Source organism: Pyrus communis, chromosome 15 (assembly GCF_963583255.1).
Source record: "Pyrus communis chromosome 15, drPyrComm1.1, whole genome shotgun sequence".
Lineage (NCBI taxonomy): Eukaryota > Viridiplantae > Streptophyta > Magnoliopsida > Rosales > Rosaceae > Pyrus > Pyrus communis.
Genome location: NC_084817.1, coordinates 20579269 through 20594216, shown reverse-complemented (window position 1 = coordinate 20594216; position 14948 = coordinate 20579269). Strand labels below are relative to the sequence as shown.

Sequence of the window (14948 nt, the reverse complement as noted above, 5' to 3'; positions counted from 1 at the left end):
TTTCTGTTTTGCGCCCCTCCAGGTTCTAGTTTGAATTGCTCTTTTGGTGGCTTACGAGGAATTCACGACATATCTGACAGATTATCACCAGTGTAGGACCACCTATGGGTGTGTTTAGTTAGTTTTCTTCTTCTAGACTGCACTTAGACTTTCTGTGCTCTGAATATTGTTTTTCACACTTAGTCTTACTTTAGTGTGTTACCTTAACTAGTTTCTTTTTAGTAGTTTGGTTTTTATTTATTCGTACTTTTATTATTATATTTTGTTTCCACATTGTACACCTGGCTACGTCACCATCACATGACGGTCAGCACGCCTTGATTTCAGTCGGGGTGTGTCATTTAATATTCTATTTTATGATTGTTCGTAACTAGTTTCTTTTGCTAGGGCAAAGCCACGAGCCTTAGTAAGAATATGTAGTTTCTTTTCAATTTACTTATGATATTATGCATGCATGTTTTGAATTATTAATCACAGTTTTAAACTATCTAATTGTCTTGGTGATTCGCGGCCATTAGGATATTTAAAAAAGTAATTTAATGCAATTTTGGTCGGAAGGTTTCTTGAAATTGGCATTGGCTTCTTGTGGTTAATAATTGTAATTTTACTTAGGATGAACACACGTCTTAAGGACTGCATGGTTTTTCATAAAACATAATGAGTCGCCCATGTTCATATTTGATCCGAACGTCCGGACAGGTTACATGTTAGATATACGTTCTATGTTGGGAGGTTCCAAGTAGAATATATATTAGGAAAACTTAACCTTCAAAATATGCATGTGTAATTCATAAGTAATTGGAAGAACTACGTAGGATTGTTAAGGTGACAGCAGAACCCTAGTGCTCAAATTTATTTTCAAAACTTTTTTCTTTAGTTCTCTTTACTTTGCCAATTTATTTAAGAGAAATTTAACGAAAAGCTCCCGGTATTGTTCACTTTAATGAAAAACCACATTTTTACACTAAAAAGTCAATCTTTGTCCCTATTTTCTGGTTTCAATGTTGTTTCATTTTTTTTTCTTTTTGAGTTTTATTCTAATAGCTAATTCCTATTCATTTAACATAATTTTTTTTATTAATTATAATTCACGTCATTATCGATCTCACTTAAATGTTTAAAAATCTCAACATTACTCTTAATCAAGATTATTGAATATTATAACATTTAATGGTTAAAAAAAGTGTACAAACAACATTTAACATAATTAAGAGACAAATACTTGGACACATATTTGTACAAATAACATTTAACATAATTAAGAGACAAATACTTGATTGTGGGCTTTATTAGAGCTCGTTTGAATGTGTTTTTAAAATGATTGAAAGCGTTTTTTGTGAAAACCTTTTTGGGAACAATCCTTAGTAAAAATGTTAATAAATCATGGAGTGCTTTTGTAACCCAATAACATTTTCTCTAAAAGCGCTTTCAGTCATTTTAAAAGCACACCCAAACAAGCCCTTAATTGATGAAAAAAACTAGGACTTGATTTGTGGATCGGTTCGTGATTTGACTTCATCAATTAACATTTGATTTAATTAAATTAAAATTAAATAAATTATTTCCGCCAACTGTTGACACGTATGCTTCTTGATGACTCGTCCGATTTTGATGAGTCACATCCATATGTACGATTTGTGTGACACACGGCATATGCCACGTAAACCTTGGCATGTCAAAACTTTAATATATTGATGAACATTTATTTTACTAAAATTTCGATGTCTACAATTGAATTGGGAGAAAATCAGGTTCTGGGCACCCATATTCCTGTCATAACCTAGAATATTTGACCAGTAATACTATCATAAAAGAACATGTATGCAGTGCATGGAATCTAGCTTGCCTTAAAACAACCGTCCGTTTGGTAATAAAGAGGTTTTGAGTTTGTTTATCTTGCCTCGAGGATCCTGATTCTTTTTTTAACACGGTTGGTAGAGATCTATCTTCTCAAGATCCATTAACCGAGGCAACGTGCGGAATAATGTGGGGATATTTATTTTCAGAAGAACATGATTCACAAGGACGGCAAAAGTTGGGACTGCTTCTAGAATTTATTAAGAGGTTTATTCACAAGAACGGCAAGATTCACACGATGAGCATAAAACTCGTAATAAGATTGATATACAAGCGGCATTATATTCGGTTCACTATCTTATTGGATAAGGTGTTGAGTTTCAACTCATTTGTTTCATGATCAAAACTCCTTCTCCTAAATTATTGTAATAGTTCCAAACTCTCTTTCATTAATAATTATTATTTAAGAAAAAAAATGCAAGCTATATTTACACCACATTAACTAAAAACTCATCAGTTTAATAGAAAATTAAAAGTTCAAATAAACAAAATGTGTAAATTGATATAATTTTAAAACCTCAAAGTGGAATGTAAAAAAAATTAAAACCTCACGACTCAATTTAAAAACCAACTCAAAATATAGGATGTAAAATGTAGTTTGGACTTTCTCTCTCTCTCTCCCTCTCTCTCTTCTTCCGTTTTTTTTTTTTTTTTCGGACTAGAATGACTTCCTGCCCACATGGGAAACCTTGATCTTATACCGTCTAGAGGTGGTAAATCTCTTTGGATTGTTAATAGATACCCGTTAAGACATGTTTAATTTGATATTCACCATAATATAAAGAAGAGATTGATGGCAGTAGTAATAATGTAAGGTGAAATCAAACTAATGAATCGTAGTGAATACTCATTAACAACTCAATGAATCAATTTACCACCTCTAATACCGTTCCCTGACATGGTGATTTCATATGTAAAAATGTATACATACACAATTTGTCCCCTCACAAATCTATGCTTATCTTGTCCATTGATTCTATTTGATTTATTCAATTTGATGATCATAAATAAAGAAGCGTGTCCGACGACCTTTTACATATTTAAGATACAAAAATAAACTGAGCCTACCATTCATCAGTTGGGTGTAAGTTTATGTGATGATCTCAACATTTCAGTAAACTAGAAGAGACCTAAATAAATTACAAATAATATTAGAATATGCTTAACACACTCAACCCACATCTCTACTTCCAACTCTTGTACGCAAGAAAAAATATAAACATCAAATTTTCAACCACCACCGGTTTATCTATCGTCATCTGAAAGTAGCAATGTGCCTCCATTCACAAGATCATTGCAATCAGAAGATCCCGGGGTTCTTTGCAGATTAACTCGTAAACTCCCTAAAATGACTCTACTTACGAAGTTCAAAAACTTTCATCTATATGTTGCAGAAGGTCACGAGAGGAACTGATGCGGCATCCTGGCATCAATTGGCTAACAAATCATCACCTTCTAATCAAAATTAGTAGTGATGTCTAAATCTGTATCCGCAGGATTTGCGAGCTCAGCCAGAGGCTCCTGCAGACACCAAAACTTCAACATAAGATATTGTACATTAAAGAGGCCTCATTTTGTTCTGCAATAGTGGAATGACAGATAGACCAGGACCAAAATACATTTAGGGTATAATGTTCAATTTCTTGGTTGTTTAGCGGAACAAGAATATTAGCACAGATTAAAACATATCCATATTATCATACCTGCTCATCATTCGCTGAGGAAACAATCCCCATCGGATAACTGTTCGTAAGATCTTCAGCGGTTTCATGCAAATCCTACAGCATGGAATTACATCACAACACAAAATAAACACATGTTTGCAGGTTGTTCTGATTAAACACAATAACTGAGGATCCATGGAGTTATCTGGTTAGTTATTTCAATAAGCTACGTGTATATTGTTGACCAACACCAAAAGTTTTCTGGCCAGAAAATATCAATGCTCCTCCTATACGGTAATAGCAAGCAGAGCAAATAAACATAAAATATTTAGGTATCAATTCATGGAAGATGGATGGCAACTTAGAATTCAATATACAGAGACATCTATGAAAATTTCCACATGCTCATTGATATCTTCAAGTCTAACTGAAATGTGCATTATGCAAATTCGAATGCTAAGAAAATGGTTTGAATATTTGTGGTCCAAGGTTATCCATGTCCGTCAACAAAAGACCAAGTGCTCCGTAGTCTTCTATTAATCATGGACTGTGCTATAAAACTGTGCTAAGTATGCATAACATAAGCATTTGGTAGTTAACTTTCACAATACATAACAAAAAAAATACAGAAATAAATATAGAAAAGCTAGAACCTTAAATGCAATGCATTCCTCGTCATCCGGGTTAACAGAAGCATCATTGGATCCTTCAGTAACGTTTTTTGAAAGACCATCAAGAATGCCCTGCGTACACCATGATTATTAGGCATAATAGAATGAGCTTGCAGCTCATACTTCATGCAGAAGATAATGGTAATAGGAGAGAAAAATCATACACGCTCATCCTGGTTTCTGGAGAATTCTCCTTCAACAACTGAAGGCTTGACTTCAGTCGGTGTTCCCTGCAAAGGTCATTTTTGTTATTGCAAAGGATTGGTCATGTTAATCGTAGCAACACAAACACAAGAATGAAAAAATACTAGGGAGTAAACAGTGTATAGAGGCTGGATTTCTTTACATGAACTATCAGCCAACTTACAACATAGAGGAGAAGAAATAAAACATTTAGCAGCCACTTGAAAATCAACTCTACTTCTAAAATAGAAGAAAAACCCATATTCTTAAATGTTGCACATACAGGTTCTATATTGTCCATGGTAAGGTTCCTTCCACCCTTGCTGAGATCTCTCAATGTTCCCTGTACAATCAATAAAGTGGTGAAGAAAATGAAAGTTGCTTAAAAGACAGTAACAGATATTTGTGATCATAGCAATAATGACAATAAAGATCAATCTGAGATACATTGAGAGTGAGAGAAAGAGGGTCTGTGGTCTCGACTTTGTATGTCAAAAATGTAATATTTGTACAGTACAAAAAAGTAGAATAAACCAACCTTATTCGCCCACATAAGACCACATGCATTACATAAAGTTCTTGGCCCAGCAGGTCCACGGCGCATTGCAGGAGTATTATTTTCACTAACTCCACAATGTTGACATCTCCGTATGCTGAAAAAACACAGCAGAAACAGGACAAAGCGTTGAACACAACATTATCAAATGGAAAACTTAGACCATAATTACACATCATTCAACAGAGGAAATCAAAAGAACAGAATTAGCTTGGAACTCACACAGTTTCTGGTTGAGGAGTGCCATCTTGAAGACAACTCTGAGTCGAATCCCAACTAGAAGCACCTGAAGTTTGTTTTAACGATGCAAACTGTCCATTCTTCCGAAGCATCCTAGCAAAACAATAAGAATAACAGAAAGAATGACACATCTTAACACCATAGGACCATGGAAGATGTAAACAAAAATATTATTAATTTGTGAAATGCATGAATAATGAATATCCTATCTTCCCAGTTGTCATGTTAATGCAAACAAATTTTGAATACATAACTAACATCAAAATCAGCATAATCAGATCTACACTCCACAAGCAAAAGCACAAATTTCCCTAGAATTAAGATGAATTGCAACTAGATGCTTAAACAAAGACATAAAGACGAAGCAAAAAATGTGTGTGTGTGTTTATCTATCCAAAAGCAATCCAATCCACCTTATCCGCAAAAAAACTATTTTTTCTTCTTACATACAATCCAATACAGCACCACCAAAGAATGATCACCGTTTTATTGACTCCATATCGTTATCTTTGTGGTGTTGACTTTGTACTTGCTCCTCAATCTCAGGGGGTGTGTGGGTAGGGGTTAATTTTAACACAAGTTCGTCTCCAAAAATTGCATCGGGGGATTATGCATGATTATGGTAAATTTAATAGGAAAACAAAAGAGATTAGATTGCCGGATGCTTAGTTTACTTGGTTTAATCTTATGAATGGATTTGTGGACTATAAAGCAAGTTTATTTCTCGTCACACCATTGGGAGGGAAGTCATCCAAGTGTTAGGCAGGAAGCCTTGGTTACAGTTGTCTCAGACCCTTGGTCTACTATTTAAATATACAGCTTCATTTATGCGCGCCAGGGGGTGTGGTTTTGTGGCAGCACTACCATTTAGGTTTGAGAGGTGATTGCACCATACATCTTTTACGATACTTTGACGCTTTGGTGCGAGGAGAGCCGAGTTCTGGGTTAGGAAGGGTATATGTTCATTGCAAAACTGGATCAGAGAAACTTAACAGTTATGCTAAAAACAGTGAAATAATTTCCAAATTACTACATGCTTAAACAAAAAGGCAAACATCTACTCAATGTTCAACCAAACTGATTTGAAAAAAATCAGTTAAAGAATTCAGATTGACTCAAACCCAAAAAGTAATAGTTACCTAGGCTATTATTCAGTGCATAAAATATCGATTATGTTCAAGAACCATCTCTAAGGAGACAGAACATCAAGAGAATGCTTTAATGGAAAGATACACATATCAATGGTTTCAAGTAACTAAAGTAAAGATCAAAATGCATTCAGAATGTAAGAACTGTTGATGCAACTGAAAATATATGCATAAAATATTATAATTTACTAGGCATTGCCACATGAAATTTTAATCTATGATTCAACAATAAATGATTCTCTTTTCAAACAAATCCCCCATACCGTACGAAATTAGTTGAACCCAAAAGCACTAGTTAGTAGTTACAAGAAAAAGGAACAGAAAGAAAGAAGCGTCCTCAATTCGTCTTACCTCTGTGCAACCTCTTTACGCACAGTGTACCTAATTTTCTTGTCAAAACATCTCTCCTTCCGCTTTTCACGAAACCTTACCAGGGAAGCTATTCTTCGCGAAAGATTTGAACGCTTTGGGGTGTCACCCACACCCTAGAGATTGTGGAAGGCAACATGTGAACATAAGCACAGAAGATGCATTGAAATTGGTCTCATTAATGTCAACATATGAATTACCCTTGGATTCTGATTGTAAGACACTTCCACTGTGGGCACACCAGTTGGTACATCACGTCCTCCCAACAGCAAGAGCACTGCTTGCACCTGTTATATGGAATCCTAAATCTGAGCCTTCTTTCAAAATGGGCATAATCCAAACCAGCAAACGCATTTTATTGTAAATTTAGTAAACAGATGGCTGTAAATTTAACAGGCCAACTTAGAGAGAACAGAAACAGACAAAGACTTACTTGGCTTCAACTAGTTGAAGGGATTACCATATCTATTTGCTAGTTATAATGATCCAAGTGATGGAATAGAAGTTCATATTTCATACAACCACACTATATTTTCCTGCCAATAACTTGTTGCTTCATATTGGTTTAGAGAGATTCATGAAAGCATACTTTCATTCTTCTTCCAGAACATTTGTTTAAAAACCTCGTCACAGGGGAATCCATGCGTACGATAATTTCCATATTCATTTCATACCCATAATACCAATTTGATAAAACTAAACAGCACGCCTATTCTAAGGGTCTTAATCTTAAGGAAAAACAATAAGTGTAGAAACCGAATCGTAATCAAATTTTAAATTTTATCACAAACATCAAAACTTCAAGTCCCATAAACTCGTATCCCTCCAACCCAATCCAAGTTTCGTTCTTTCCTTTTTAATTTTCAGTTGGAACAGAAATGAATTTGTATCTTTGCAATTACGCGGAAAAATACAAAACTCAATTACTAAAAATTCAGCACAGCACAGTGGCGCAAGCACAATATGAATATTTGGGAAGAAAGAAAAATTGGTTCTTGCTACAATAAAAATACTCAAAACGAAGATGAGAGAGAGACCTTCTCGGGTGTAACAGCAGGGAAGACATAGACCTCGCCTTCAAAGGACAGAGTGAGCTCGCTAGTCCTGGACGCCATGACCACACCTCCTCCTCCTCCTCCTCCTCCTCCTCCACGCTCCGCAACGCTGACGGGGTTCACATGCACCTCTTCCATGTCCTCCATACCATCATCACCACCATCTTCGTAGTCACCGTCATCGTCTTCTACCTGTATTGGACCGCTCCCGTGCTCCTCAAATGGTCCAGCTTCCAGAGGCTGTGGATTGACGGCTGCCATCCAATATCCCCTTCACCAAACCCTAACGCTCAGCCCCTCCGCCTTCTCCGAATTCAAAACCCTAAACCGGTTCCACCGGAAAACCCATAGCCTCCGTCGCAAGGTAACAGTGTAACAATTTTCTGAAACAAACCCTAACCCCAAACCCTGATACTAGCTAATAAAGCAGGAAATTTTCTGAGCTCGATGAAGAAGAAGAAGCTTCCAAAAATCAACGAGAAGCCGAAAAAAAAAATAGCTAAGATTTGCAGGGCGTGCCTCTGTGTTTCCTTTGTGACCCGCGAATGGGTAATAAATTATTTTCCTAAAAAATAAAATATTCAAAAAGCCGAAATTCATATTTTCCTACTTTTATATTCTCTTTCACAATTTTTGTGTGGTACACTTTTTATTTCGATAACCTGAGTAGTAATTGTCTTAGTGGAATGAAGTTGCATATCATTTTAATGTCATAACTAAACTATTTTTCTTTAGGTAATATTAAAGATATTAAAATTTTAAACTAAATAATATGTCATCAATAAAAAATAAATACGTTAATTGATATTTAGTTAATAGGCTAATCGTCTACAACCACATTATTTGGTTTACAAATTCGATTTAAAAATTTTGATCTCCCTAATATTATCATTTTCTTTATCATCTAAGACTTTGCTTAAAAAATTCATTTGATTGGGACACCACTTAGTCGTCTGTGTGAATTACATAAATTAACAACTGGTTACGAAATGTTACTTGTTATGATAATTGACAATTTATTTAATACTTAGATGACTAAATCATCTCTAAAGTAAATTTGTAAAAAAAAATCTTCATACTATGATAAAGAGAACAAATGATTCTGACTATAATTTTAAAACAACATAATATTGGCACGATATAATGACTTATTTTAGATAAGAGGTATAGTACTATCTTTTCGTGGGTATGGTGGTGCTATCAACGAACTCAAATATGTCCTTCACACAACTACGCTAACTTACATCTTTCGATCTTCTTCAATAAATTTGATCATGACTAAAAAATAAGCGGAATTGCACCACTCGGTTTATATTTTGGTGTAGGGTAAGTATCTAGTGTTGCGCGAGAGTTAGTATTAAGTTTTGCTTGCTTGGATGGATATGGGGTGGGGTCCATGGCCACATGCGGGTGCTTTCTGGTGGGGGAGGGGGGTGGTGAATGAGGAAACAGCTGGCGGGACCCAGATGCAGTTGATGGGTGTCGGGAATGTAATCCAACGGCTCGTGATGGTAGGCATGGGGTTAGTGATTGGGTTTGGAAAGTGGCGTGGATTATTTAGGGAAAAATGCAGAGTTGGGGGACTGGTGTGGTGTCCTTATAAGGAATGGACTAGGTTGGCCATCATGGTCATGGCCATTTGATCCAAAAAGGATAATGTTGTACTTGCAATTATGATCCGTCCACACACTTTTAGGAATATATGGTTGTTAGAGCATAAAATTACAAAACCAACTAATAATTCATCACTTAATACTAGTACAACCTAATAGTATGTTTCTTTAGTAACAAGTGAAAAGTTTTAAGCTCAAAAACAACGAATTCACAATCAATTTATTTTTTTGCCCATTAATTTAAACGATAATAATGAAAATTTCTTAATAACAACAATGAAAATTATCAAAATTTTCCTAAGAAATAGAGAGCGCAATTGTCACAAATTGCTTCCCATTTTCTACCAAGATTTTAATTTAACCATCATAATTTATTTATCATAATTCAGCAAAATCCCCCTTCACAAAAAACTTCCAACTGAACTAGAGACCAAATATTTTTGATATAACAATATACTCACATTAAGGCGCAGGAGAATAAATGGGTGTTGAACTGGCCATCCTATGATATTCGAACCTCAAACTTCTCACTTACAATTGAAAAAAAATGTCATTAAACTATAGTACTATATGGCATAGATGAGAAATGTAGTATTGTCATAAAGCAAGCTCCAAAATCCAAAATACACCATTCAATTTACTTATTTTTTAGGCATAGGGAAAAATAGCAATACAGTACTTAGGCTCAATCTATTGCCTCACGATTGATCAACTTTCTAGCATACATTGCCTTTTGGCCCTTTGGATGGATGAGTAGACTACTATCTAACCATAACAATTTGATTCGAATTCGCTTTTGACAAAATCAAATCTAAGACCTCTTACAGGTCATATAAGCAATTACACATTAATGATGCAAAATGTACTAAAATATTAAATAGTGAAATGGTTTAGGTAGGTTTTGTATCCTCTCAGCTGGTGTCAAGGAGAGTCAGTATCAAAACTCAACAAACAAAATCAAAATGAAAAAAAATAGATTACTTCTTGTATTGATCACGGCACTATTATAGCTGTACATTAAGATCGGACAAGCCGAATGAAAATTCTGGGAAAGCCTACTTGAATGATGCCGGAGACAACGTTGGCATTTTAATGAAACCTAGTTTTCAGCAACTAAGGCCGAGTTATCACCATTAGAGAAGGGAACAAGATTGTTGTGTGCATCGATAGCAGTTACGCTGTCCAAATCTTTAGTATCAGATTCACCTCCCTGTATTTAATATACATAAAAGAAGGGCACAAAATTGAGCAGAGATAATGGAAAACTCATTCTACACATAGCAATACCAATTTGTTTGATGTAATGTACTCAAGAGACATGGAAGATGGAACACACACCTGCTCAGTTCGTTTGACATCATGGCTTCTCTTGGAAAGTTCCCTCATAGAACCCTGCAAAAATTTGATGTAAATTGTATGAAGCGTGGATCTCCGGTGCAAAAATACTAGGTTCGCTTATATGGCGGATTTACAGGTAATGCACAAAGAATGCCTGTAGTGTATATTCTCTTGAAATCTACGTCTAATGAATTCAAGGTCGAGAAAAACTATCAATCTTAAAATTGGGAGCTAAAATGTAAATTAAATATAAAATAACACCTTTGAATATTTTATGATGTAAAAAAATTTTACTTGCTCATAGCCACAAATAGAGCAAATACATCAAATGGTGTTAAAACCACACAAATCCATGTTATCACCCTCTATTCTTTATCACCTCTCCCAAGTCCCAACATATATTTATTCTTGATTTTTTTTTTTTTTTTTTTTTTTTTTAACAGGCATTACCAGTTCATGCTATCACGTTTGAAGAATGAATGAATCAAGAAAATTCCATGTAATATTCCTATTTAACAGACGACAACTCTGAACTTAGAGTCTCCTATAGGCTTAGTTGGAGACTTGGAGTTTTTCAGAGTTCAACTCTTCAGACCTCTAAACTTTTGTTAGTGATTCATGGAGCACAAACAAGTCAAGATTAAATACAATATTAATTTTTATCAAGTAAATATGTGGCTGGAAGAGGGCAAAGGATACATAAAGAAGGAAAGAGACCATAATATTGTTGCAACAAAAGAAATGAAGTGATTAATTCATCGCTAGAGAAGATACAGACCCTGTTTGCCCAAAAAAGCCCACAAGCATTGCACAGAGACCTCGGACCAGATGGGCCGCGCCGCATCATTGGTGTGGACTTTGAACTTGTTCCACAATGCTTGCAGCTGGACGGGTAAAACATGCAAATCATAAGAGGTGCAAGAATAGTTAGTCACAGGTAAGACGCATAAAGTATAAGAATGATAAAGAAAAATATAATACGCCTTTAGAAATAGGAAACAAAAATATAGTACACAAAATATAAAAAACCCATCCACCAAATTCTTATTTTCTTTTGTTCCCTTAAGATTACGAAACTCTACAATATTGCACAGACTCACAAGGTTTCTGCATGGGTATCTTCCTGCCCCGACTCCTGGCCATTAGACCAGTTACCATCTCCATCTGACTTTTTCGAGGAAGAAAATTGCCCCTTGTTTCGTTGCATCCTGATTTACATACATGAATCAAACATTTAATGTAAAACTTAAACAAAGAATGTAGCATAATGAAACAAAAGAAAGTAAATCTATAACAATAATAAGCAACAGACGAGAAATCAACAGAATGTAGGATGCTCATCATATCCTCCTTTCTTCCTTGGACCAATTGAGTACAAGCGTATTAAATGAACCTGTACAATACAGGAGATATATTTTGTGTATGGTTTTTTTTTTCATGGACTAATTGAGGCATTCTCTCCTTTTCTGGATTAAATTAGCTTATTGTCATAATAATGTGCTCCATATAATTGGTTCCACATAAGTATGAAAAATCTCACCATGTGACATTAATTGGTAGAGCCCTATTTATAAATAGAAAGCTAGCTTTGTGTAACAAGATATTTGAGATAATATTGCTCAAACATTATGCATAGATTACTCACATGAGTCATGAGTGTAGTAGAATGACGTAAAAGGTTAAAAGCCTGAACTATGCCAACAATTAAGTAAGGAATCAAGATCCCTATGTGGGATTATAAACTATGGCAGAGTCCTAATGCCAATTTTTAAATCATTATTCTGGACCTGAATTGTTAATCCATAAATCTGTAATCAACTTGGTTTTGAAAAGATATGTAATATTATTGTTGAAACTGTATACAATTAAACTTATAAAAGGAAGCCTAATTCATTACAACACAAATCTATCGGCATAGACAGCACAGGTACACGGCTATCTTAACCCGCAAAAAAGGTTGTTTGATTTACACTAAACTGCAAACACTTAACATCACAGTAGACCAATGAACAAGGTAACAGAAAAGAATCTCTACTTTTTCAATTTAACAGGCACACAAGTATATAGACTACACCACCTGATTGCAATTCAATAAGCACATCCAATCAATTCATACATTATACCAAAGGTATTTGAGCAGAAGCATATTATATAGACTACACCACCTGCTGCAACTTTTCTTTCTTAATAAAAAAAACGAACCTGAGTGCTACTTCCTGACGAACACCATATCTCACTTTTTTGTCAAAGCATCGCTCTTTTCTCTTTTGCCGAAACCTAAATAATGACGCTGCTCTGTGAGGTTGACTACATCGGGGAAAATCTTCTGTAGCCTACATAATATGGAGTACAAGAAAACACACCATTATAATATATTCACATACGAATAGGATGCAAAAAATTTCCAGTCTAATGAGATACCCTCGGATTCTGAGATGCCAACTCCGTCCCTTGAGCGCTAGGCGATAATTCATTTCCTCCCAACAGTAATAACACCGCTTGAACCTTCAAACAACATCAAAATGCACAAAAAAAATAGTAACTGAAGAAATTTAACTATAATCATACTAGCATGGTGTTGCTCAATGAATCAATTTTTTTGCCTAATTTAATAAATATTCAAACTTTTCGTATTACAGAGCTCTATTTTTCAGCAACCAACATTTTGTTGTAAATTACAGAACATCATCATTCACAAGCTCTAAAAAACCCTAAATGACCAATCAAATTCGAATAAAGTTCTTACCTTTTCGGGCGTAACCGCGTCAAAAACAAAGACCTGGCCGCGAAACGAAAGCGTGAGCTGGCTGGAGCCGTCGTAAGGCTGACCACGCAATTCGGAGCCAGCGGAGCCGCCCTGAACGTAGACGCCGTCGGAGCTAACGTCCTCAACGACGACGATGCCACCGTCCTCGAGCGTATGGGAATCGTATTGAATGTGGGCGTTGTCGATGGAATCGGCGGCGCCGGTATCGTCGTCGTCACAGGCGGGGATCGGGTTGGGCATGGTCATGTCCTGCGAGTGTCCGTACATTGACATTGAAGGATGCTCACGAATCGGATCGATGGTCGTTCAAGCATTACACAGAGGAACCGATCAATGTGTGAAAACCTAACCCTAACCCTAACCCTAGCGCAAAATCAAATCGCTGGCTTCAGTAAAGTGTTGGGGTTTTGGGGAAGAGAGAGAGCGAGAGAGAGAGAAAGTGTGGGCACAACAGGTATGGCCGGTACAATCGCTGGCTTCAGTAAAGTGTTGGGGTTTTGGGGAAGAGAGAGACCGAGAGAGAGAGAGAGAGAGGGGAAGTGTGGGCACAACAGGTATGGCCGGTACAACGAGAAGTCCCCCTGTTTGATGTCGATAATTACGACGTATGCCCTTTCACTACTGGGCTTCGTGGGCTTGGCAGGGAGAGAGCATTTGTGGGCTAACTCTACTCTTAATTTGTGTGGGCTTTGGCCCTAATTCTTAAATCCTTGGACTGGCCTTATTTTTGTCCCGCTTGGAGTGCGGGCTTGGGTTTAGAATTCATACCGCGTCTCCCAAGCCTAAAATGGCAGTTTGGGCCTTGCTTGCATAGGAAACGAATTGCATTCGAGCGAGTGGGGTGAGCTTGATGATGTTTCATCAAGAGTTGGTTGTTCTCTTCAGTGAACAATAAAGCTGAAATCAAATCCAGTTCTGAGGCCTATATTGTTTCGCAGGACAATTGAGGCATAAAAAGTTGAGTAGGTTCTCTTCAGTAGATTATGTTTAGTCAGCTCCCTCTCAAAGTTTGAGAAGTGATCGGATTCAACAAACTTTAGAATTATATCATTCATGGACTTAGAATTTTGGAGAGAAAATGCTAACAGTCGTGTCTTGCCTTGGGCCTATACTGTTTGCTTTTATTATTTTTTTGTGTGGAAAAATTTGGGAGATACGTTGGAAAGAAATGTGAAAGAGATAGGGAGTGAGAGATAAAATATGGGAGTAGAGAGGCTTATATCTTTTTTCTTTTTTTTAAAAAAGAAATTAGAGATAAGCTATGATGACATGTGGGTAAGGAAAATAAAAACAAAATTTGGTTAGTGCATATTACATTACTGCCCCTAATTTTTTGTATACCATTTTTTATATAAGTTTTAAGGAGAAGTACAAACTTAAAAGGAAGATTACCAATCTCCTCATTCTGTTCGGATGAAGCCACCAATTGTGAGCAAATACACTTATAAGCATAGCAACATTTATATTTGTGTCCCTATGCCATATTA

General features: G+C 36.0%; 2 protein-coding genes across 2 annotated transcripts; both read right to left on the bottom strand.

The window, feature by feature from the left end:
- Positions 1-2967: 2967 nt before the first annotated feature.
- Positions 2968-8294, bottom strand: LOC137718449 (GATA transcription factor 24-like). Its single transcript, XM_068458004.1, has 10 exons — positions 7726-8294; positions 6889-6975; positions 6671-6804; positions 5154-5264; positions 4914-5028; positions 4659-4718; positions 4357-4422; positions 4175-4264; positions 3561-3635; positions 2968-3378 (listed from the first exon to the last, which is right to left on the bottom strand). Exons 1-10 carry the CDS (start codon positions 8002-8004, stop codon positions 3313-3315), a joined length of 1083 nt encoding a protein of 360 aa, XP_068314105.1. The 5' UTR covers positions 8005-8294; the 3' UTR covers positions 2968-3312.
- Positions 8295-10319: 2025 nt separating this feature from the next.
- Positions 10320-13993, bottom strand: LOC137717809 (GATA transcription factor 25-like). Its single transcript, XM_068457294.1, has 7 exons — positions 13441-13993; positions 13116-13199; positions 12897-13027; positions 11795-11902; positions 11473-11578; positions 10695-10748; positions 10320-10566 (listed from the first exon to the last, which is right to left on the bottom strand). The coding sequence occupies exons 1-7, from the start codon at positions 13732-13734 to the stop codon at positions 10456-10458; spliced, it is 888 nt and encodes a 295-aa protein (XP_068313395.1). The 5' UTR covers positions 13735-13993; the 3' UTR covers positions 10320-10455.
- Between the last annotated feature and the right edge of the window lie 955 nt (positions 13994-14948).

Bases quoted from the DNA above. Each gene is read 5' to 3' on its own strand.
- LOC137718449 (XM_068458004.1), bottom strand. From the start codon at position 8,004: ATGGCAGCCGTCAATCCACAGCCTCTGGAAGCTGGACCATTTGAGGAG. The intron at 6,805-6,888 runs GTAATTCATATG...CACAATCTCTAG, and splicing joins CTTACAATCAGAATCCAAGG to GGTGTGGGTGACACCCCAAA. The intron at 3,379-3,560 runs GTATGATAATAT...TGGTGTCTGCAG, and splicing joins CCTCAGCGAATGATGAGCAG to GAGCCTCTGGCTGAGCTCGC.
- LOC137717809 (XM_068457294.1), bottom strand. From the start codon at position 13,734: ATGTCAATGTACGGACACTCGCAGGACATGACCATGCCCAACCCGATC. The intron at 11,579-11,794 runs GTGAGTCTGTGC...TTACCCGTCCAG, and splicing joins GATACCCATGCAGAAACCTT to CTGCAAGCATTGTGGAACAA. The intron at 10,567-10,694 runs GTGTGTGTTCCA...TATTAAATACAG, and splicing joins ATGTCAAACGAACTGAGCAG to GGAGGTGAATCTGATACTAA.